This window comes from Protomyctophum bolini (genome assembly GCF_963924005.1).
Source record: "Protomyctophum bolini genome assembly, chromosome: 21".
NCBI classification, from domain to species: domain Eukaryota; kingdom Metazoa; phylum Chordata; class Actinopteri; order Myctophiformes; family Myctophidae; genus Protomyctophum; species Protomyctophum bolini.
Window position 1 is genome coordinate 28,113,322 of NC_137882.1, and position 25,731 is coordinate 28,139,052.

Below are 25,731 nucleotides of genomic sequence, written 5' to 3' on the forward strand. Positions count from 1 at the left end.
TGCGGCTCCGCCGCGTAATAAGGAGCGGCCGTGTGTGTGCGTCCTCACAAATAGTGAAAATAGCCGATCTGCATGAGGAACAGCAGCGCTCTCGTCGGGAGGGCGGGCAGCACAAATATCCTACGAGTATAGGGCAACCAAATGGTCAGCTACGGCCCTGGCTATAAAACTATGACGAAAAACGTTCGTCGACTACCGTTTCACACAGAGGAAAACGGAATAAAAAACAAACAAACAAACAAAAAACTAAGCCACGATGACTAAAGCTGAGACTAAATATATTGACAATTTCGTCAACAAATTAAAAACTAAAATGCTAGGGAGAGACTAGTGGAGAAGAGAGCCAGTAGAACTAAAAGACACGTCATTTTACACTTGGTTGCATGCTGAAAATAGCTGATCTACTATTTTCGGCTATTTCTAGCAAGTGTAAAATCAGGCCCACCAAAATACATTTTAGTTGACCAAATCAACTGTAGATTTAGTCAACTAAAATCTTATGATATTTACTCGACTAACACTAAAACATTCCAGGTGACTAAAATGTAACTAAAAATAAATAAATATGTGCTGTCAAGCACACTGTGACACTGGTAGTGGTGTAATGCAGTCACTCTCAAACTCAAACAAGCAAAGACATGCGGGGCGCGTTCGGAAACAGCACACTGAGCGCACTGTGCAATGCAAACTAATAGGCGAGTGTGCTCCCGGTGCGGTATTTCCGAAGTGTAGAGGTATAAGTATAAGAATAAGTATAGAGAGGGTCTACTTTTTTTCAGGCCAAGGACCCCTAACGGCTCATACATATTCTGGATTTTCGGTGGTTAGGTGACCACCGAACTACAACATGACGTCACAGAGCCGCGGTGAAGAGCAAACCACCGCTCCAGCCCTTCTCTCTGTTTGTCACTCACCACCGCTCAACGTTATTTCAGCTCCGGTGGTCAGCTCACCACCGGAGCGGTGGTCACCTCACCACCGAAAATCCAGACTATGAATAGGCCTTTAGCTGCAGAGATAGATGAAGCAGGGACCCCCACAGCCCCACTACATATTGTATAACATTGTGTCGCAGATTAAACTTTCACACAAACGACATCAGCCTGCTCTCCGACCACGCGGGACAAGCTCAGGCGCTCCCGACCAGAGTGGAGTCAATTAAGGTTGGCCTCCGGTCGCTGAATGCCAAGAAAACGCCAAGTTAAATCATATATAACATCACATCATCGGACCATCCATCTCTGACAACAACATGGTCAACTCAACGGCACGGTAAGATATCAAAGTGAGGAAGGCACTTGGATGGATGGAGGGTCCTGAACGGCATGTGTATGGAACTCCAACCTCCCCCCAAGGGGGAGAAACTCAGCTTCTTCTATGCAGCGGTATAGAGTCTGTTTTCCTATACGGCAGTGAAAGCTGGAACCCTGAAGCCAACCCTGAGAAAAAGTCTCTCGAAGGGTGCTACACCAAAATGCTGCGTGCAGTACTTAACCCATTTAGACCGGGGAACGATTCAAAAAAATGTCTTCTACATCATGACAGTTTTCAGAGAAACCTCATGTTTCTGTGTCGGTGGTTCTCAATATTTCATGTCAAGGACCCCAAAAATGTATGTAATTGGCCACCGACTCCCATCTGAAAATATGTTGTTCCAGGAACCCCTCAGCATCAAAGTTTGAGTTAAAAACGTTTGCTCTGAAAGAATATTCAAAGATGTGCGCCACATTTGTGCGTTTTTTTCTAAAATAGCAGACCTACAAGCTTGTAGCGGGGCACTCGGTGCCGCGCTATGAGCTTGTAGATCCAGATCGTAGATATGGGTTTCAGAATGGGTTTAACATCAGCAAGAGTACACATGTTACCAATAAGAATCTGTATGATGGAATGCCAAGGGTGGAGTCCGAAAATATCAGCCAAGGAGAATGAGACTATATACACTACCTGCACTATACACCGTCAAAGACACCAAGAGCTGCCAAGCCAGCAAGTTATAGTGCTGTGGGAGCCAACACACGGGCACCGGTCAAGAGGACGTCCCACATTAACATTATGTGGATGTACGTGAGAAAGACGACGCAGGAGCGCAAAGCACCAACGAGCTGGACAGATGTACGGAGAACCAGGATGACTGGAAGTGATGGAGGACGCTCAGGAGGACGTCTGAGGACGACCTTAGAGAGATTTCATAGATAGCTTCATAGACTTGTTTGACGGCATTATGAGGGCAGTGTAGAATTGTGTTCACGCTAATATGTATTTTTAGACAGTACATTTAACTGACAACTAACATAAAGGAGTTTTCTGCCCCCCCCCCCACACACACACACACACACACACACTTTGAGAACCTGACTGTCCTAATGAATTATTTAAACTGAACCCTGATAAGACCTTGAATAGAAGTTGAATAGAAAACAGTGTGTGTGTGTGTGTGTGTGTGTGTGTGTGTGTGTGTGTGTGTGTGTGTGTGTGTGTGTGTGTGTGTGTGTGTGCCACTTGCATTATTTGCCAAGTGTTTGGTTTAGCATTTAGCATATTGTGTGTGTGTGTGTGCGTGCATGTGTGTCTGTGTTTGTGTGCAGTTCATATATTATTCATATCGTCACTGTCGAGCAGAAACCTTCTGTTCTTCTGTGCCTTTTTGGTCTTATTTATGCATTTATTTAAAATTAGAGATTAAAGCCCTGTTTGAATTTATATCATCTGTCATGATGAGAGCATCGAAAAGTTGTTTTATTTTATTCATGCTACTTTATGTTTACTTTGTTTTCATTCCTTTTTACAGGTTATTACAGACAAGCGTTTCAGTAAACATTTTTTAATAGTTTCTGGATAGCTGGGAAAATGTTATGCTACTCTAAAGGGATATTTCACGCAAAAAAAACTGTTTCATTGTCTACTTTTGTGAACACCCAAGACAGTTTTTAGGTGCTTGATTCAGTATTTACATATTTGATATTCATTTTAGCTTTCCACTATGGATCTTTTTTATTTGCTTCACATCACGTTGTGACCTTGTAGATGGGCTATTTTTTACTATACTTCTTAAACATACGTTTTCTAAATGTATGGAATGGAATTTCCACATTCAAATATCACTTATTTTTTTGTTTTGTTGTGATAATACTCTCTACTATAGAGTGTGCTGACCATATAAGGAGTTCCTCCCTGTCCCCTGCAGTTAACCCCTGGGGGTAAAAAAAACCTTAGGTTTAGTTTTTGGTTCTCTATCCTGATTGGATGAAAGCTTGGGTCCCAAGGCAAAAACGAAACCCAAGGTTTTTTGAGTGAAATCACTGAATATACCTTTAATTAATGGAAATATTATAGCTTATTGGGGGAAAAACTAATTAATTACTTACTTTCAGGGGTCCACGCGTTCGGCCTGTGCGCCACGGCCCTCATCACGGACGTGCTGCAGCTGATGACGGGCTACCCGGCGCCGTACTTCCTCACCGTGTGCCGGCCCGACTACGGCACGCGCAACGTCACCTGCGAGCAGAACCCCTACGTCCTGGACGACATCTGCGCCGGCCCGGACCCCGCCGCCATCAACCAGGGCAGGTGAGGAGAAGGAAACGGTGTATACTATACAGTATAGGTGGAATGTATAACCAAAGCACATTTTGTCTGGGTGCGTTCAGAGGACCCAAAAGCTGTACGACCAAAAGGCAAAAGATTCACAGTTCAGGATGTTTATTAAACTATAACTTAAACTTCCCATAAAATGGGGCAGGCAAAATAAGGACGCCGTATACACGCTGACATGAAATGATGATCTGACAAGGAACTGAACAAACTGGGCTATATAAATAGACTAACTAGACACAGGTGAACTCAAAATACAATCAATCACAGGATAGGCTAACAGGACAAAGAGGACACAGGTGAAAACACTGACACATCACAAGGTAGGTGAGACAAGGTAGGGAACATTAACTAGGCAGACAGGAAACACTAGGGACCGTACTACAAAATAAGATACACAAAACCAACAGAGTAACAGAAAACCAAACAGAACAGGAAGACAAGGCACATTTACTTTACCCATTTAGCCCCCGAGGACCGGATTCCACAAAGTGTCTTCTGAGTCCTGACAGTGTTCTGAAAAACCGTAAGTTTTGAGTTTGAGTCAGTGGTTCTCAAACCTTTCCATCTCAAGGACCTCCAGAATCATCCATATTTGGCCGCGGACCCCCATCGGAAAATATGTTGTTTCAGGGACACCCTGAAAGCAAAGATATGAGTTTAAGAAGTATATATTCAAAGATGTGCGCCACATTTTCAAGATTTTTCAAAAATAGCAGAGCTACAAGCTTGTCGTATAACATAATGCTTAAAACACCAAAAGGGGTTCCCGTCCTGAATCGGTTAAAGGGCTGTAGACTTAAAGTAGAAATTAGAGGTATTTGTTGTAGTTTACTTTTCCTACACTACATCTCAGGTCCAGATAATTTGTACTTTTACTTCACTACGAGCACTTTACTTATACGTGTTGCTTTGTAGATTTGTGATTATTATTATTACAAAAACATACATTAACCCATTCTGACCGGGAACCCATTTTGGTGTTTAGCATCACGTTATGCTTTAGCTATTGAAAAATAGCAGATCTACAAGCTCATAGCGCGCCACCGAGTGGCGCGCTACGAGCTTGTAGGTCTGCTATTTTTGAAAAATCGAAGAACGACTGACATTTCTAGAATCTGTTCTCAGGTCAGAAAGGGTTAATCAGACCAGTGTGTGTCCAGTGGAAAACCTCGTATGAATCTGATCTCAGGTCAGAATGGGTTAACCACGTCAGCCGTCCATGTGAAAATAGCCGATCGACAATGTGTCGCAATGTGAAAAATCCAAACTGGACATGTTGGAGTATGTTGGTCAATTGGTTCAGACTTGCTGCGTTGGCTGATCGCAGTGAGCTGGTGAGGGGCCAGTACATTATAGCTGCATTCGTGGTCTGGAAAGGAGAGCGCAGTTTGTTTTACAGACAAGAGAGAGGGCAGGGGCTGAAGCCCCCTTTGATGTCTATGTGTGCGTCCCTGGTGAGGGCTGTATAGGGTTGGATCAAGGCCACCTTGTTGCTTACAACATGCTAACAGCGGTTCTCAAAGTGGGGCCCCGCAGGGATCCCCAGGGGTCTGTGTGTGTGTGTGTGTGTGTGTGTGTGTGTGTGTGTGTGTGTGTGTGAGGGCCGAGGGCTCCATGGGGAGCGTGTTAACCTATAGATGGCACTAAACTCATCACACATTGGGTTTAATTCCCCTTTAAATGTAAGTTAATGTCTCCACCAGGCCGAAGGCATGGGGAGAGAGTATGTTTTGCACTCCGTCCGTCCGTCCGTGTGTATCCGTCTGTGTGTCCGTGTGTCCGTCTGTGGACAGCTAATCTCCAGCACCGTTGGCTTGATCGCAGCAACACTCTGCACACACACTCCCCGAATGCCACAGCTGAACCTCTGCCCCCAAGGTTTTCACATTGGCCTCTTATAGCGCCACCAGGAGACCGCTTTGTCTCTTTTTGAACAGGAGACCGAACAGATTTTGTCCAAACATCATGCAAATTGGTACACAGTCTCTCTAGAGCCATTCAACGAAACGGGTCTTTCAGATTTTTCAGACTGTCTCCATCTTGATTGGCTAAGATTGGCTTCCAAAGTTCGCAGGAGTGCTCAGTTTCAAACAAAATGCCGCAAATCATGAACACATCGTGTGATTTCCGTGAAATTGTGCACGCACATTCCCACTAGGCAGAGGAAGAAATGCCACTGGAACATTTTCAACTCAGCCTCATGGTGGCGCTATAACTGGCCAATTAGTGTTTTTTACCTCTAACGGCACGGATATGTGTAAAACTTTGTATATGCACACTCCCTAGAGGCCAAGGAAAATCCTTTGCATGGAATTTTTCCCATCTGCTCTTTATAGCGCCACCAGGAGGTCGACATATGTAAAACACATTTTCTAATATTACTCCTTCAGATTGTATCCAAATGTCACGCAAATCGGTACACATGCTCTCCGTAGTCATGTGATCAAGGCGGGTTAGTTTGATTTCTCATAATCCAACCTGATTGGCTACGATTGGCTTCTAAAGTTTTCAGCAGTAGCCCGCTTTGTACACATAGCCGCAATGCCACACACACGCACGCACGCGCACGCGCGCACACGCACACACGCGCACACACACACACACACACACACACACACACACACACACACACACACACACACACACACACACACACACACACACACACACACACACACACACACACACACACACACACACACACACACACACACACACACACACACACACACACACACACACACACACACACACACACACACACACACCTTTTCTAGTTGGAATTTATATGACCCCGAAATGTTTCGGTTATAAGCCGATTCTGAATATGAACATATAATGAGCGTACAGTGTGTGGAATTTGAATGCGGCAACAGTATCAAGGTTTGTTCTTCAAGTATAGAGCGATGGTAAAAAATAAATAAATAAAATAAAAAAATACGGTTCCAAGGATTCAAGTCTTGCTGCAATTAAGAGTTTCTCTGCATGGCCGTGGGAGGATTTAGCTGATTGCCGCGTTGTGCGCATGTGCATGTGTGCGTGTGCGCATGTTTGCGTGTGCGCGTGCATGCCTGCGTGCGCGTGCGTGCGTGCGTCTGTCTGCGCACAGCCGCACACACACACTTGTATCTATTTTCACACCCGAGCGTAGGAGCCAAGACAGATCTATTTTGGTCACAATGAAAAAGATAGGGGGGAGAGAGAGAGAGAGAGAGAGAGAGAGAGAGAGAGAGAGAGAGAGAGAGGGGGGGGGGGGAGAGGGGGGGGAACAAGAGAACGAGTGCCATGGATAGAAATTGCGAGGGAGAAAAAGAGAAATGGGTATAGCGTTTTGATGTTGTCGTTAATGAGGTCAAATGGCTACGTCAAGGCGCACACTTTATGGACAGAAGAAAACCCACAAATGGCCGTTCTTCTGGAGAGCACCAATATGAACAGTATAAAGGCATACATGGATCCATAGTCCAGTTTTCGGTGAAGGGGTGACCACCGAAACGTACCGCGGTGTGCCATGTTGTGGTTTCCGTTGGTCGATCACACACACACGCACACACACACACACACACACACGCACACACACACACACACGCACACGCACACGCATGCACACGCACACTTTATAGCAGTGCTAAACCAGTTATCCTCAACCTATTTCATGTCAAAAGGACCCACTTCTTCATCACTTCTATCAATCATTTACCTGGGTGGGGAGTCTGGGGACCCCCTAGAATTCCCTACTTGTGTACTGTACTGTACTGTACTGTATTATGTTTTTGTTTTTTTAGGGGCGCTATAGCCACTCCAATACATGGCTTGTGAAGATTAAGTCATATGGCAGCCAAGTCCATGGGATTTTTTTACGTTTGGTTATAGAGCACTTGTGATGTAGAAAGATCGTTTGCCATGCAGCCAAGTATGGACTAAAGACATCTGGCCGAATACAAATGCATTGTGCGCCTCTCACTTCTCACGAGTGTGATTGTATTTAAGCACATATACAGTACACACTGCAGCACTTTAACTGAAGTGCAACATTTCACTGCACCTTTCCCTTGTAGTTCCAATCCAATCCACTTCATTTATATAGCACATTTCACAACTCAGGGTTCACAAAGTGCTGTACAGAAAGTCAAAAGCTAAATACACTGTATAGCCAAAACTGGAAAAAAAAAACTGAAAAATCACAAAAGCCACACAAAAAACACAGAAACTCTCAAACGGAATTAAAAGCCAAAGTGTAAAGGTGGGTCTTAAAGCGATATTTAAAAGTCTGGATGGTGCAGGGGGCCAGTTTGACATGGGAGGGGAGGTCGTTCCACAGTTTGGATGGTGCAGGGGGCCAGTTGGACATGGGAGGGGAGGTCGTTCCACAGTTTGGATGGTGCAGGGGGCCAGTTTGACATGGGAGGGGAGGTCGTTCCACAATTTGGGGGCTACGCAACAGCAAAAGCTCGGTCACATATGGTCTTTCGACGTGCCTTTTTTGTGACCTTAAGATTCAACTGGCCTGCAATGACCTTGAGGGGGTAAACCTCCACAAGATCACAGAGATAGTGCGGTGACAGCCCCATTCAGTGATTGGAAGACAAACAATACAATCTTAAAATCAACTCTAAAACGAATGGGGAGTCAGTGAAGAGAGGCCAGAACAGGTTTTATAATCATGGTCGTCACGCCTGCAGGTTCCAGTTAGGAGATGCGCCGCAGAATTTTGGACCAGCTGTTAGACGTGCCATGGAGGCCTGGTTTGAGCCAACATACAGTGTGTTGCAATAGTTCCGAACGAGTGGAGATGAAAGCATGAATGACACGTTCAAAATCGTTAAAAGAAAGGACAGACTTGATTTTGGCAAGCAAAAACTGGATCTGACCACAGCGTTTACATGCATGCTTGTCCAGTTTTAGTGCATTGTCAAACTTGACGTCAAGGTTGGAGACAACTGGTTTGGCAATTGGCATAAGGCTGCAGCCAGGGGACCAAGGTTGGTCGGTATAACGGGTGCAGTACTTAGTTTAGACAGTTTTTGGTTTAGACTCATTAGTCCTACAACTAGAACCTATCTCAAACCCTCACCCTAAACCTAACCTCGCACGGGGCAGCACACCTAAACCTAACCTTAACCCATGTCTAACCAATGACTAGTCTAAACTAAGTATGCACCCCGGTATAACACCAGGGCCACTAGGCCCAAACGGTATGACTTGATTTGAGTAATATTTGACCAGGAGTATCGTATACATACTATATAGGCCTACTTGACTCGTGGTACTAGTTGAGTATCATATAGGCCTACTGCGTATATATCCTTAGACTCGTGGTACTAGTTGAGTATCATATAGGCCTACTGCGTATCCTTAGACTCGTGGTACTAGTTGAGTATCATATAGGCCTACTGCGTATGCTTTGACTCGTGGTACTAGTTGAGTATCATATAGGCCTACTGCGTATCCTTTGACTCGTGGTACTAGTTGAGTATCATATAGGCCTACTGCGTATCCTTTGACTCGTGGTACTAGTTGAGTATCATATAGGCCTACTGCGTATCCTTTGACTCGTGGTACTAGTTGAGTATCATATACGTAGGCCTACTGCGTATCCTTTGACTCGTGGTACTAGTCGAGTATCATATAGGCCTACTGCGTATCCTTTGACTCGTGGTACTAGTTGAGTAGGCCTATCATACTGTATACGCCTACTGCGTATCCTTGACTCGTGGTACTAGTGGTTGAGTGATTGTCCGCCACTGCCTGCAATGCTACATGTCTACATTTTCAAATTAGCATTTAGGATTTCATAGCACAGATGTACTGAAATGTGATGACCCACAAAATGCCACGACACAACACTGTGCGAGTATCTTCAGGCATCAACAATGTCTCGCTATGTGTGTGACTGTGTGTGCGTGTGTGCGCGCGCGCGCGTGTGTGTGTGTCTCTCTCTCCACTACGGTTTGTTTTTGCATTCAACCCATGAAGAGCCGCAATATGGGATCCTTGGCTAATTTTGTGGGGTTGGCTGCTGCACGTGTGCGTGTGCATGTGCGTGTGCGTGTGTGTGTGTTTGCGTGCGTAAGCAGAGACACAGGGTTGTTGGCAAGGATATACTGTAGCTACAGACTAAGGTAACTAATTATAACCAAAGCCCTCTTGGCATAAACAGAGCCATTCTTTCCCAAAGCAGCTTCATCTGCAATTGTCTGTGTTCTTATTTTTACAATAGCACATTTTATAATTATTGTTATTCAGTCAGGACAACTCAAGAATGGTTGGAATAATATGAGCAATATATTGATTATGGTTTGGCGATGAGTTGGATCTGCTTTTTAGGGGGAGAGCCGCCAATGTTGTAACGCGTTATGGTTGTAACATGCTATCTCTTATCAGTATGTTTACAGCATTGTACTCTACATGCCCAGAAAGTTTGAAGTGTTTACCTTCATCCTACTGGGAATTATTGGCGAAAAACTGGCTTTTCTCAAAAGGCGTAAGATTTTACACCTGGAGTATCTGTGGGCTACAGTTTTTTTCTTTGATGTTGGTGAGTAAAAATCCACATGGATGTCTTCATGCTTATGTTCTTCATTAGTTTCCATCGTGTTTAGACGCAATGCACGTTCATTCTGGTCTGTAAGCAACGCCAAAGAACAACTTTGCAAAGTGGGTCACACACGCCATACCATTTCATACCATTATGTAATATTTATATATTTGACATATTATGTTCAGGCAGCGGTCTTTCAATTAAAGAGTGTATTCTAAATTAGTTTAGGGTTGTATAACATTGTACAACTCAATCAATCAAACGTTTTATAATTTTTTGTGTAATCGATGTATTTTCCCATTGAACTGACTCAAACACTCAAACTGGTACACCCGGTACTATTTAATTTCCTTTATGTATGTAATATTTCCATATGTTTAATTGTATTTTTTAGCGTTACATTTACATTTTTCGCACATGCCGTTAGAATAAATCCCATATGCGCAGCAAATGTAACACTGGAACAGCGTCCACGTTCAGTTTAATAACTCCCGACCTGTTTTATCAATTGAAAAACTTGAAGTGGTTTATGATAGCAGACATGTATAGGTCCGTTGCCTGAAAATATTACATATGTAGATAAACGGATCTCTATGAGTAAAAGAGTGAAACGTGCAAAATGTTACAACCATGGCGGCTCTCCCCTGCTCAGATCAAGCGCATCAGTCCCAACCATAGGGACTCAGAATCCCCCGTACCTAAACAGCAGATCCAAAACGACAGGTGGCAGCTGGGGTGGTGGAGGGTGAGCAGCAAAACTTTAGCATACGGCAGCGCAGCAGAACCAGCAGCTGCAAAGCAAGCAAGCAGGAGGTTGGAGTGCAAACCCTTTCAGTTTAAATAGCCGGTATGCAGATGGAGTGAGTGTGTGATTGGCTGAGTGAACCATGTGTGTGAGAACGTAATGCTGAGGCGGCCCAATGAACGGCAGCAACTGCACTGAGGTTACCTGACTGAACTTGCTCTGCACATTTATTTACATAAATGGTGGTAAATCTAAACAGCATAAGGAACAGCATATCCTCATACGGACGGACAGACACAAAAAATCATTCATTAGTAATTCTAGTAAGACTAAAAGTATTTTTGCAATTTAGGCTTATAGGGTTACTTTTAGTAGCAAGTTATAATTTAAGCTCATAGTCTTTGAACACACCATTGAACTTTAGGCCTGCCTATAGGCTACTTAAACTATTTTGTTTTAATCTAGTCTTAGCCAACTAAAAAATAATACTGGCATTAAAGAAGCTAAAACATAATTGCCCAGAATCAACAAAGATGGCGAAAGCGAACATTCTTTGTTCTGTACTCTGTACTGTTCGGTACAAAACACTGAAGTCCTTAAACCAGAAACCTAAGCGCAAGCACGGGAGCAGCGCATGTTCGACCGCATGTTCGACCACATGTCCGACCGCATGTCCGACCGTTGTTTCCGCATGTCGGTGTGTCTAATCTGCCTGTGCATACCAGATAGGTATACCCTCACAAAAACATGCAGTAATCCTGGTCTCTAAACTGCCTCCCCCTGGCCAGCCGGGGCACCTGATGGAGGGCAAAGTAACTGGTTGGAATAACGTGTTCCTTCCGCGCGCTACGTCCAACCAGGGAAACTCCCCCGCTGTCAGTTGAAAAGAAGCGGCTTGGACTCCTCATGCACAGAAGGAAGCATGAGGTATAAGTCCGTTAGCTAATTGACACTGGGTGAAAAAAACTAAATTGATAACTGATAACAAACAAATAAATCAGACAATCAAATCAAACATATCAGACTGTATATACATTTCCCAAAATGTGCAGGGATAATAATTAAATCCCCCCCCCGCCCGCCCTACATTACATCAGTGTTTTCTCACTTTCCCAGAATCCCAAGACACACCTGGACTTGTCCAAGAACAGAAAGGATTATCTGCCAACACACACATGCGCACACGCACGCACGCACCCGCCCGCCTGCCTGCCCGCACTCACGCACGCGCACATCACACAAAGTAGGTCACAGCTAGGGATGGAGCCGTGTGTGAATAGACGGGTATATAGCGGTTCATTTACAGACTGTAAGAGTGTAATTAGCGCTGAACTCAGCAGTCACATTAGAGCGTGTTTAAACATGAAGGTCTGAATCACTGAATGCAGTGGCCGTATATGCTTTTCTTGTAGAAATGATGCCCGTATAGTGAAACAAGTGTCATTATAGGGATAACGTCGTCTTCTTGCACACATTACTGATGCTATATGGAACCGTCATATACTGTGATCTCATCAGATTCTACGGTACTCAAATGTTTTACTTAAGTAAAAGTATTAATACTGCAATGTAGATGTACTCTATTACAGTAGAGGTTTCGTATTCAACGTGTACTTGAGTAAAAGTACAAAAGTATCGGCATCAAAATGTACTTATAAAAGTACTAAAAGTACAAGTGCCAAGTATTGCAGAATGTCCCATTTCACAAGTTCATAATGTGATGCGTCGCATTGTGAGCTTGTACAGCAGATCTGCAGTAGATCTGTAGATCTAAACACAACACTCCTGAACCAGGCCGATATTCAGTGTGCAGGCGTATCGTTCTCTCTGTTCTCTCTGTAGATCTGTAGATCTAAACACAACACTCCTGTACCAGGCCGATATTCAGTGTGCAGGCGTATCGTTCTCTCTGTTCTCTCTGTAGATCTGTAGATCTAAACACAACACTCCTGAACCAGGCCGATATTCAGTGTGCAGGCGTATCGTTCTCTCTTGTTATAGACCTGCTATTTTCAAATGGTCAAAATGAATATAGATATAGGGTCGAAGTGGTTTACGGTATACGTCTCCTAATCAAAATTAAAATCTACAAAGCAACAAAGGTTTCAAACAATTGTAGTGGAGTAAAAGTACAATATTTGGCCCTGAGATGTATAGTGGAGAAGAAGTAAAAGTACTGACAATTTAAATTGGACATATACTCAAGTAACGTATAAATACCTAAAAATTACAAAATTACTAAAATGACTTGAGTAAATGTGCTTTGTTAATTTACAACACTGCATTCAAAACGCAGCACACACACAAGTCACGCCACAGCAAGGTGTGAAATTGAGCTTGGAGGCTCGCTGGGTGCACTCACACTCGCTGCATGCGCAGCAGCGTCACGTGAATGCACTTTGAAGCAATGCCCAATATAGGCCCAATTTGTTCTGCTGCCTAAAAGAACTGCACGCAATATATGCGAGAGGCTGCATATGAGAGACGCCTCTGTCTCTCTGTCTCTCTCTCTCTCTCCACTTGTTTCTGCAATGTATAGAAACAAAAACCCCAAAATAGACCAAATTGTATACTATTACATACAGTATGGCTCTAACATCCCTCTCTCTCTCTCTCTCTCTCTCTCTAATTACCTTTATTGGCATGAATGAAATAACTACAGTATTGCCAAAGCATACAATGCAGCAAAGAATATATAACAGAAAACAATATCAAACATACAAATAGAACATTAACTTAACTCTCTCTCTCTCTCTCTCTTTCTCTCTCCCCCAGAAAATCTTTCCCGTCTCAACATGCCACTTTAGCATCCTTCGCAGCTGTCTACATCTCGGTGAGTAACAAACAAACAAAAGATATAATAATAAAAGGAACAAGGTTGAATCTGTCCTCTTGTATATAGTGTTGCCAGATGACATCGTTTTTGCCTATATATATAGTGACAGAAACCTTGCAATAGACGGTTAACTTCCCTTGTGCCTGTACAGAAAAACACCATCCAACAACATCCTTAATAACAACGGCCCAGGTTGGGTAAATAGGCGATAATGTCAGCCTATAGTCGTACAGTAGCTGCCGGTTTACAACAACACGACGTCTGCCAGACACACACACACACACACACACACACACGCACACACACACACACACACACACACACACACATAAGTGCTGACTCAGAGTGGAGGAAGGAAGGATGACCTCAGGTGCCTGTTGAGCGACTGGCACGGAGTATTGGTGCCCACGACACTGAGGTGCTGGGCACACAGCGGGCATGGGCTGGCATCATAGCAGCCCATGCTAGGAAAATACTGCTGACTCACAATGACTGGAGCGTGACCAATGGAGAGAGAGCTGGACATTACTCTCTCTCTCTCTCTCTCTCTCTCTCTCTCTCTCTCTGTCCCCTTATCTCTCCCTCTCTCTCTCTCTCTCTCTCTCTTGATCAGCCTGTATTATGTATACTTATAGAAAGTCATCTAAGTCTTTGACGTCGTCATTGTAACAACATTAGGAGAGCCACTCCCACTCCTGAACGGTGTGAGAAGAATAATAAAATATAACATTTAGAAACGTAAAGCAAATGAGCATAACTGCGAGCAGCAACACTATAGGTTTTAAAGTATAGCAACACAAGTTACACGTGGGTTTCAAAATAACATGTTTTAAATTTGCAACACAGGTTTTAAAATAGCAACAGGTTTTAAATCTAGTTAAATCTATGGGAAAGACAGAGTATGGGAATACACAACCACACACACAGGCCCTATAGGGAAGGAGGGAGGACTACAGGGGCTGTGACACCCATACACATTTCAACGAAATAAATATCACTTACCTCATAGCTTTAAAGGACCACTTCACCACTTTTCAACCTGTCTTCATATAATAGGTCCTCACTAATAATCATGAAAAAATGGCGCATTTTTTTCTACTCAGTCTGTCTCATAGGTGGGCTGTGGGCAGTTCAGAAACCGTCCTCCAGTGACATCATCGATGGGGAATACAAGCTAATAGAAACTGCAGGCTTTCTAGTCCCGAAAAGTTGCAATGCGAAAATGGAAGCCATCGTTCTCACGATAATTGAAGAATCTAAACATTTTTGTAAAAATAAATCTTGTTTAAAAAAAAAAGAAGCTGCCTAATGATGATGTCACTGGAGGACGGTTTCTAAACTGCCCACAGCCCTCCTATATATGAGAGACAGACTGAGTAGAACAAAATCGTGCCATTTTATCATGATTATTAGTGGGGACCTATTATATGGGGCGGCTGTGGCTCAAGAGGTAGAGCAGGTCGTCCAATGATCCCTGGGTCGGCGGTTAGAATCCCGGCTCCTCCTCCTGTCCACATGTCGAAGTGTCCTTGGGCAAGACAGTGAACCCTACATTGCCTCCAATGAGTCGGTCGGTGTGAGCTCGCCACCGTTGGTGTGTGAATGTGGGAAGTGAGGACGCCGGCGTCGACTGTTCGCCGCCTCACCTCCCAACGTATGATTGACTGAACCATCGTAAAGCGCTTTGAGCACTTGGAAAAAGCACTATAAAAATGCAATGTGGTCCTTTAATGTCTCTCTCTCTGCAGATGTACTTCAACAGCACGCTGACGGACTCGTCCAAGCTGCTGAAGCCACTGCTGGTGTTCTCCTTCGTCATCTGCGCCATCATCTGCGGCCTGACGCGCATCATCCAGTACAAGAACCACGCCATGGACGTCTATCTGGGCTTCGTCCTGGGAGGAGCCATCGCCATCTACCTGGTAACAAAAATAAACGCACACATTTTTTGATTTTAGTTTTAGTCATAGTCTCTTGAATAGTTTTCATTTAGTCTTAGTCACATTTTAATCACCTGGAATGTTTGAGTTAGTCTAGACTTATAGTCGACTAAATCTACAGGTGATTTAGTCGACTAAAATTTATTTTGGCGGGCCTTGATGGTGTCGTAATCACCGTTTTTACATTCTGAAATCTGCTATTTTCAAGGGTAAAATGACTTGGATCTCTTGTCCACTAGTCCCTTCCTAACATTTTAGTCTAGTTTTCATTTGTTGACGAAATTGTCAGTACATTTAGTCTTAGTTTTAGTCATCATAGCTGAAGTTTTTATTTAGTTTCCATTTAGTTTTCATCAGTGGATTAGTTTTAGTCGACAAAATCAACACTGGTTCCCAAACAGTGGTTTATCGGGACCCATTTGTGGGTCGCAGAAACATTTGTATGGGTCCCTTGTTTCCTACATTTAGTTTTTAATTATTGTTATTTCAAACCATTTACAAAGAAATTCTGTGGTTGGCTCTGCGTCCAGCAGGAGGCAGTATAATGGGTTAAACAAACGCTTTGCAGCTGTACGAAAAGCTTGAATATCCTTACTTGTTGGTGAATTTGACGTTGTTTAATACCATCAGATAGGACCTTTCTGTTTGGATGAATGGGCTGCCATCAGAATAATTAGGGTTCATCAGGCTTGTATGCAATATTGCAATATTGTTTGGGCAAGTACATATCCATCCAATTTACACAAATTATTAATTATTCAAAAGAAATGTGTAAGAATAGCTACCTCTTCTCACTATTGGCTCCATCTGCTCCTTTGTTTAAAGATTGACAGTCCTGCTCTTTCATCTATAAATGCACTCACCTTCCAAATATGCTTCCTACAACTTTCAAAGAATATTTTACTCTGGAATTCACAGATACTTATTGCCTCATCTTCACTCTGTAACTTTAAACATAGATTGAGAGCCGCAGACTCTTGAAGCAACCCTCACCACTTGGTTCTAACGTAATGTAGCTTTATTGTGCATACTCAGACACAGACAGACATGCATGTACACTTAGGCACACTCAGGTTTGCGCGCACGCGCACACATGTAAGTGTAAATTATGTATTTGTTGTATTTGTTTTTGTTATTTTCCATACCTACCTACTATTTGTATATTATCTTTAGTGAGAACCACATATACTGTAAGCCCACCATGGGTTTCTTTTCTCACCTGCACATACTTTCTTTTTATTGACGTTACCTTTTTTTGTAATGTTTTATTGTGCGAATAAACTAAACTAAACTAATGGGAAGTTGCACCTGGTGCAAGATGGCAGCGGTGAGCACATATAAGGCCAATGGAATGCACTGCAGTCTGACACCGACCGGTCACCCCAAAGAGTCTACTTCTCTCCTCCGTCCCGTCCCAGGGCCTGTACGCCGTGGGCAACTTCCAGCCCAGCGAGGAGGGGGCCGCCGGCGTGCCTCCGCCTCCCCGGGGGGTCCACTGCCCCCCCTGCTCCCTCCCTCACATCAGCCAGGAGGCCGTCCTGCACCACCTGCAGATGAAGGCCATGGCCGGGAACCACCACCACCACCAGGTATAGCGCCCGTCACCTATAAGGGGGGGGTGGGACGATATGGGTATATACCTCACAACACGATGTCTGTTAGGGGTGGGACGATATGGGTATATACCTCACAACACCATATCTGTTAGGGGTGGGACGATATGGGTATATACCTCACAACACCATGTCTGTTAGGGGTGGGACGATATGGGTATATACCTCACAACACCATGTCTGTTAGGGGTGGGACGATATGGGTATATACCTCACAACACGATGTCTGTTAGGGGTGGGACGATATGGGTATATACCTCACAACACCATGTCTGTTAGGGGTGGGACGATATGGGTATATACCTCACAACACCATGTCTGTTAGGGGTGGGACGATATGGGTATATACCTCACAACACCATGTCTGTTAGGGGTGGGACGATATGGGTATATACCTCACAACACCATGTCTGTTAGGGGTGGGACGATATGGATATATACCTCACAACACCATGTCTGTTAGGGGTGGGACGATATGGATATACCTCACAATACGATATCTGTTAGGGGTGGGACGATATGGATATACCTCACAATACGATATCTGTTAGGGGTGGGACGATATGGGTATATACCTCACAACACGATATCTGTTAGGGGTGGGACGATATGGGTATATACCTCACAACACCATGGCCCTCATTTATCAATCGAGTGTAAAATCTGCCACAGATTCGAGTGCAGGTTTCGTAGTACACCCACGTCGCCACGGCATTTATAAAGTGATCGCAAACAGCTGATCCTTCCTTAATTTCGTTCTGACGTTAATAAATGTGACGGCTGAAATCTATCTGGCACGCCCTATGAAATCAAGCCTCGCCCTCGTTTTTGCGACCTGAAAACGGCAATACGTTTCCTGAAACCATGGTTACATGGACTTGCTGCCCCAGCTCTCTCATACACACACAGACGCACGCACGCACACGCAACTTGCAACTTGTTGTATCTTAAATAAATAAACCTGCATGAATTAAATAAAGCTGTAGGTCTGTTTCTCCTCTCGCTTCGCTTCCCCCTTGCTGCCCGCCTCACCCCCCCCCCCCCGCACGCACGCTGACGCACATATCGCAATTTGCAAGCAACTGTCACTGTGTGTTGTTAGTTGTACAGTTATATTAAATTATTAAAGTATTTTTAATTTAATATACAACAAGATCTATTAGTGAACGAAAACCTGAACCTGTGAACCATGAATTAAATAACAAATAGGCGCGCGCGCACACACACACACACACACACACACACACACACACGCTGCTGTTTTGCATAGGCGCTGCTCCTCGATCCTGATCCTGTCCTGTCTGCCTGTCTGTCTGTCCGTGACACCGTGATCAACTGACCATGCACGTTCGACAGTCTATTTAGATTGCCTCACAGTCGCTAGTCGCTGCAGTGGATAGGCTGTCAACTCAACTCAACTGTCAATATATGAATGTGCAGCTAAAACCGTAGCCCATGTGGCTGGCACTGGAGGAGTGGTGGTGGTGGGCTGGCTGGGTAGCCTACATCTCCGATGCGGTTCCCACTTGCGCTGGCGGTACATTTGGCATTCGAGCGACGCGTCGGGTTTATTAAACGAGGAGGAGATTGCACATGTAACTCCAGAAAGACATCGGCCTGCTGTAGATTAGGCTACAGTATATAGGCTACCCATGCATGTTGGGACTCTCCGCAGCTGCCGGCAGCACTGCACTATAGGCTATACTTTCCAACGTCATGGAGATATTCCAGCACAGACAGCCCAAATCCTCGCATGTATGCGCTCATGCAAAACACTGTTTAAATGGCTTAAATCAAGTGCGATTTTAATTGTAAAGTTGGAAAGCTCCTATAAATTTAATATGACACAAAGACACATCTTGTAGGTCCATTCCTTTTTTCTTTTTCTTTTTTTACATGTAGCCCATATACATACAGTTTTATATTAACATTTTAGGAGTGAATACGATGCCTTTGGCAGCCTCTCAGCTGGTCAAACAATGCTGCTCCGCCGTTCTGCGACAGAAAAACATGCGTACGCCAGCTGAGGAGCAAACGTGGATTTTGATCGTTGTCACGTTCAATTTCAAGCTTTGGCGGAAATGGTAAATGTCAAAAATGTCGGTAATTTCGGCGTGCACCCATATTTTGGCGTACGCACGGTTGATAAATGAGGGCCCATGTCTGTTAGGGGTGGGACGATATGGATATACCTCACAATACGATATCTGTTAGGGGTGGGACGATATGGATATACCTCACAATACGATATCTGTTAGGGGTGGGACGATATGGGTATATACCTCACAATACCATGTCTGTTAGGGGTGGGACGATATGGATATATACCTCACAACACCATGTCTGTTAGGGGTGGGACGATATGGGTATATACCTCACAATACCATGTCTGTTAGGGGTGGGACGATATGGGTATATACCTCACAACACCATGTCTGTTAGGGGTGGGACGATATGGGTATATACCTCACAACACCATGTCTGTTAGGGGTGGGACGATATGGGTATATACCTCACAACACCATGTCTGTTAGGGGTGGGACGATATGGGTATATAACTCACAACACCATGTCTGTTAGGAATGGGGCGATATGGGTATATACCTCACAACACCATATCTGTTGTTTTCAACATGGAAACGATCAGGACAATAATGCAGAATGATCGCATCGCGACGCATTGTGAGCCTGTAGTAGATCAAGTCTTTTTGAATGGCTGAAATGTAGTGGTTAATGTATGTTTTGTAATAATAATCAAAATCTACAAAGTAACTATAGTAACTACAGTTTTGGCGTTAAAAGTACAACATTTGCCTATGTGAGACATCACCACCACCAGCCAAGGTTATAATAGTTTTGGTTTTTTTTCATTATAGTTTAGTTTTAGTTATAGTTTTGACATACAAAACAGTTTCAGTTTAGTTATCGTTTTTAAATTTATTTTTTGTTTTTATTAGTTTCAGTTATAGTAGCCAGAAATACGTCCAATTGCCTACCAAGTAATGGATGCCACGGGCGTTTTTTTTTTCTATCTATATTTTGAAAATTCCTCTAATCTGGTGTACAGGTGATGACATGCACATTACATGCATAACATAATTACAAATTATTTCTTTCTTTATAATGGGAGAATTGGCACTAAACTGGTGACCACCAGGCAGTGGCGGAAACTCCGTGGGTTCAGAGGCGCGATTGAACCCCCTGGCATTTTGGCAAAGGCGCGACTGAACCCACTGCATTTTGGCAAAATATATCTATAGCCTATGCACTGCAGTAAATTATGCACCCACTGACTGTCCACTGAAATTCCCCCTCCCCAGTGGTCATGTTGTCATGCACGTAGTTACAAGATAGGTGTTGGGCCGCCGCGCATGCCGCATTCAAATGCTAATAAGGTGGCTTTTGTTCGAAAAAACAAAACTCGTTTTTTTTCCACCGCTGGGGGGGGGCGCTGCTTGAACCCCCTGCCGTTATAAGAACTTTCCGCCTCTGCCACCAGGTGGCACTGAAGGAGTTTTAACTCAAATGTATTTTTTATTCTAGTTTTCGTTTTTTCGTTTTGTTAGTTTTAGTAATAACCATTATAACCTTGCGGGCTCCAGCAGGGCCTGCCCGCCTCCTACTCCGACGGCCTCCTGCACCGGGCTCTCCAGCAGCAGCAGCAGCAGGCCTCCTGCGGCGGCGGCGGGGACACCTTGAAGCGTTCCAGCGCCGACGTGGACGTGATGTCTCCCCGCAGCCCGCTGGGTGAGGGTCAATGACCGCCGGTCACCACCAGGGGGCACTGGAAGATAGTCTGTATAGATAGCATTTCTGTAGACTTATAGATAGCATTTGATACAGGCTTGTAGCATGTTATGTAGACAGCACTATAATTGCATTGTATATGTAGTCATAGCACGTCATAGTACATATGTATAGCATAGTATAGTGTATATGTATAGTTTCATTATATAGATATTCCACTGTTACGTTCTTAGCTTACGCACGTTTCATGATAAATGCTTTTTATGTGATGTATTCCCATGCTTTTTTGCTCTTGCTTAATGTAAATCGCTCTGGATTAAGAGCGTCTGCTAAATGCCTAATCTGTAAGGGGGCCAATGTTCTGGGGAGGGGGGACGTGCACGCAACATTTGTTAGATACCTGGCCTAGGGGAGCCCAAGTATGCAACAAAAATACAGGGGAGACACAGTACACAAATGAAATATACATTTATTTAGTAATCAAAATAAGAATTAAACCAAATCATACCCAAATCGAGGGCAAACAGATGAGGTGTGGAAATCAGTAATCAGTAGTGTAGTGCGTGTATGCATGAGTGAGATGTGTGTGCATGTTGTATGTGTTAACCCAAATGCTGGAAAAGGTGCATGGTGGGAGAGGAGCAAAGGAGAACTGAATACAACAGAGCTGAGGAAGGGACTGGGGAGGCAGGCTTTTATACAGGGCGTCGGCACCGGGCCCAGGTGCCGCCGCTTGACTGATTGATCATCACAGCTCTGCTCCCCAATCCACTGCAACACAAGGAGAAAGGGAATTAGGAATAGCAAAGCAAACTAAGTGAATTACAACTAATATAATATAAAGCTACACCAGACCACCTTAATACAAGATACCACAATATACTACACGCAACAATGTTATTTAAGTCACCCAAAAAAAATCATATATTTTGTAACCGGCGATCATATCGTTAATGAGCCACAAATCAACCTGGTTTTGATCCCAAACGGAGCCTGGAAGAGGAATCCAAGATATTACGATTCTAAAAACTGTGTTCCCAAAAGACAGCATTTATAAGCCAGCGGAGTTTTCACTTCTGTTTTTCTTGGTTTTTTCCGCAGCAGAACCAGAGTGATCCGAGCGTGTGTACAGCACAGAGTTGTGAACCGTAATGAAATTAAATAAAACACGCCCAAAGCCGTTTGGGGCCAGAAGGTTGCCAAAAGACGACCTCGGCGGTGAATGAGTTTTAAGCGTGTGCAACAAAATGTCGTTATACATAGTGACAATAACCACCGCAATGCCCTGTCCTGTCCGCCGCCGCGCCCCCAACAGGTAAGGACCCCATGGTGACCTTCAGCCACACCCTGCCGCGGGTGCACACGCCCCAGGCCATGGCGGCGTACGAGGAGGCGGCGCGGCGGCACGCCGCCACGCTGCACCACGGCTCCATGGACTCCAGCCGCTCCAAGCAGCTGCTGTCCCAGTGGAAGAAGAGCAGCAGCCAGGACCAGGGCCACCGCAAGTGTTCCTTACAGGTCAGTGACAGATGGACCAGGGGCCACCGCAAGTGTTCCTTACAGGTCAGTGACAGATGGACCAGGGGCCACCGCAAGTGTTCCTTACAGGTCAGTGACAGATGGACCAGGGGCCACCGCAAGTGTTCCTTACAGGTCAGTGACAGATGGACCAGGGGCCACCGCAAGTGTTCCTTACAGGTCAGTGACAGATGGACCAGGGGCCACCGCAAGTGTTCCTTACAGGTCAGTGACAGACGGACCAGGGGCCACTGCAAGTGAGTGGCGCGCTATGAGCTTGTATAGGTCTGCTATTTTTGAAAAATGGTGAAAATATTTATTTCAGAAAACTGGAGGATTTATTTTTACGTTTGAGGTCAGGCCTATAAATATGTTAAACATGGACACCTTTGGCTTCTCCCCCGCAGGTCCCCGACTCCTTCTCGTCGTCTGTGGACTCGTCGTCGGGCCAGTCCTCCCAGCATGCACCTCACCACCACGGCAGCATGGAGCTCCTCCGTGTGGCCTCCGAGCCCTCCTCCTCCTCCGCCGTGGGCCTCCTCCTGAACGGGGGAGGAGGAGGGGGGGGCTTTGTTGACCCCTCCGGCGTAGCTCTGCAGTCCTACATGGCGTCCATGAAGCACATGGCGGCGGCCGGAGCCAGCGCCACGCTGCCCGGCAACTGCGGCAGCAGCAGCGGCATCGCCGGAGGCGGCCGCAACAGCGTCATGCAGGCGACGGCCGCCATGATGATGATGCAGTCGCGGCCGGGCTCCTCGCAGCTCGTGCACATCCCGGAGGAGGCCCACGAGAACTTCAACCACCACCACCAGTACTACGCCGCCGCGGCGTCGTCTCCGAGGACAACGGGAGTAGGAGGAGGAGGGGAGGCGATGGCGGCCAACAGCGCAGCGGCACAGGCACAGGCGCAGGCCAACTGGCAACGGGCGGCGGCGGAGGCGACCGCCGCCAATGCGGCCTACAGGACTAGCGACGGCGGCGGGCAGCAGCAGCAGCCGCAGCCGCGGATCATGCAGGTCATCGCCATGTCCAAGCAGCAGGGCCTGCTGCAGACGCACTCCAAGAGCCTGGACGAGGGCAGCGTGGGGGGCGGCTGCGGCGGCGGGGGGGGCTGCGGGGCGGCGGCGCCGCCTTCTCGCTACCGGGGCCTGCAGCAGGCGCCGGACCACCACCACCAGGAGCCCCCCCCCTCCTCCCCCTTGGGGGGCGGCGGCATGGTGGACGGCGTCTCGGGGAGCATCGTCCGAGTGGAGGCCCACCCCGAGAACAGCAACCACCACCACCACCCCCACCGGCCCGTGATCCAGCCGCCCTCGGCCCAGGACGGCGGCTCGTGGCGGTGGCGCTCGCTGGATCACGGCACGGGCGGGGGCGGGGGAGGAGGAGGAGGAGGAGGAGGAGGAGGAGGAGGAGGAGGCGCGAAGCAGTCGTTCGAGCTCAACGACCTCAACAGAGACTCGGAGAGCTCGGAGTCGACGCCGCGCGACGGCTCCGTCGACAGGAAGCAGCGCGCCGCCAACCGCGGCGTCGCCAACAACCACAACGCCACCGCCGCGGCGGCGTCGTCGCCGACCGTCACGGTTCACACGCAGAACACGGGCGGCCACGGCGGAGAGCTGAGGCCGCCGCCCTCCGCCTCCCAGGGTCTCTCCACCATCCGCGTGACCCCGGGGGGGGACGGCGGCGTGGGCGTGTCCGGGCCCTCCGTCGTCTCCGTCCCGGGAGGAGGGGGCGGGGCCGCGGCGGAGGGCGGCGGCTCGGAGGTGCCGTCGTCGTCGGCCTCGAGCCGCGAGTCGACGCTGCGGCGGAAGGCCAACAACATCATCCTGATCCCGGAGAGAGCCGACAGCCCGGATAGCACCCGGAACATTTTCTACAAAGGAACGTCCATGACTCACACGTTCAAGGAATAACGCGGGGTTGGGAAATATATAACAAAACAACAAAAAAAAGATTTTTGAGAGACGTGACGAAGGAATTCAGATTTGGCTGTTATACTTGTGCATCGGCAAACCCCGATGTCTCTGTGGTATATGAGCCAGTATAGTACCACTGCACTCACTGTACATAATTATTGTTATATAGACAAAAGAGAAAGGTTTTATGCAGCATGAGTTTTTTTTTTTTTTTTTTTGTACGTGTTGAAACTAAAGCACAACCTTTTTAAGTGTTGTAGAAATAATCACTGTGTACTTTTTTTGTGGTCATTCTTAAAAAGATATATAGCAGCGTCCGATGCCGTGCCAACTGTTTGGGAATGCAGCGATAATGGTTTTTTTAGACGGTTAGCGTGGAATTTTGGATCACAAAAAAATAAAGAAACAAAAATAGAATAAAAACAACGTTTAAAATTAAAGCACTGAAGCTGTAGCAAAGCTATTGCAAAGTTATTGTACAATAGCTGTGAAACCAATGTTTACTTTTTCCTCTACTGTAAATACTGTGTAATGGTGGGTGCTATACACCAGTAAAAGACCATTTAATATAATATACAGTATAATTTGAATAGATGAAATTGATTTTAGTGACAGAGATACGTTTTGTATTATTGTCCCCAATGTACAGAGTCCACACAACTCAACAAAAGAAAAACTGTTTTTAACCATAAGTGTGCTTATACTGTAGCATCCCTTCTGTAGCAATGAAGTCAAATATGCTGTGACTTGCACTGAAACATGCGTTTACTGTAACTTGCAAAATGTATACTGTACGTTACCTTACCTTATTGAAGCAGGTTTCCCCTGGTCCCCAATCAAGCCCCTTTCCTATATATTTATGGCACAAAACCCCACATTATTGTAATGATATTTTATTTTCTAATCCATGACACCAGGTTAAAAAAATAATTGCCTACATTTTAAAGAACCCATACTCAACAACTGGATTTGTTATATCAACGGTTATATAAAAACACTGTGCTCGTAATGTATAGCAGGAGTTGCATGGTAGCTAGTGATGAGCCAATATCCTCTGTTGACGCACGCACGCACACATGCACACGCACACGCGCACACACACACACACACACACACACACACACACACACACACAGACAGAGCGTACTAAATTACAGCATAAAGCTACAATATGTAAATGTTATTGCTGTTCCCGACAGAGTATATAGTAATTACTACAATAAATATGGCAGTGCATCCAGTCTCAAATCTGGAGCGCTGACAACCACTACAGGCCCTCTC

The 25,731-nt window shown here is 45.6% G+C and overlaps 1 protein-coding gene across 1 annotated transcript in view; it reads left to right on the forward strand.

Moving 5' to 3' along the window:
- plppr4b (phospholipid phosphatase related 4b) overlaps positions 1-24,447 on the forward strand; it is a gene marked incomplete at both ends in the record, with an annotated part of 58,458 nt that extends 34,011 nt beyond the window's left edge. The window contains 7 exons of the mRNA XM_080793825.1: positions 3,372-3,567; positions 13,656-13,713; positions 15,465-15,638; positions 17,075-17,245; positions 20,872-21,016; positions 22,332-22,534; positions 22,942-24,447. Of these exons, the coding sequence (XP_080649951.1) occupies positions 3,372-3,567; positions 13,656-13,713; positions 15,465-15,638; positions 17,075-17,245; positions 20,872-21,016; positions 22,332-22,534; positions 22,942-24,447 (2,453 nt within the window). The remainder of the gene's footprint in view (positions 1-3,371; positions 3,568-13,655; positions 13,714-15,464; positions 15,639-17,074; positions 17,246-20,871; positions 21,017-22,331; positions 22,535-22,941) is intronic.
- Positions 24,448-25,731: the final 1,284 nt, after the last annotated feature.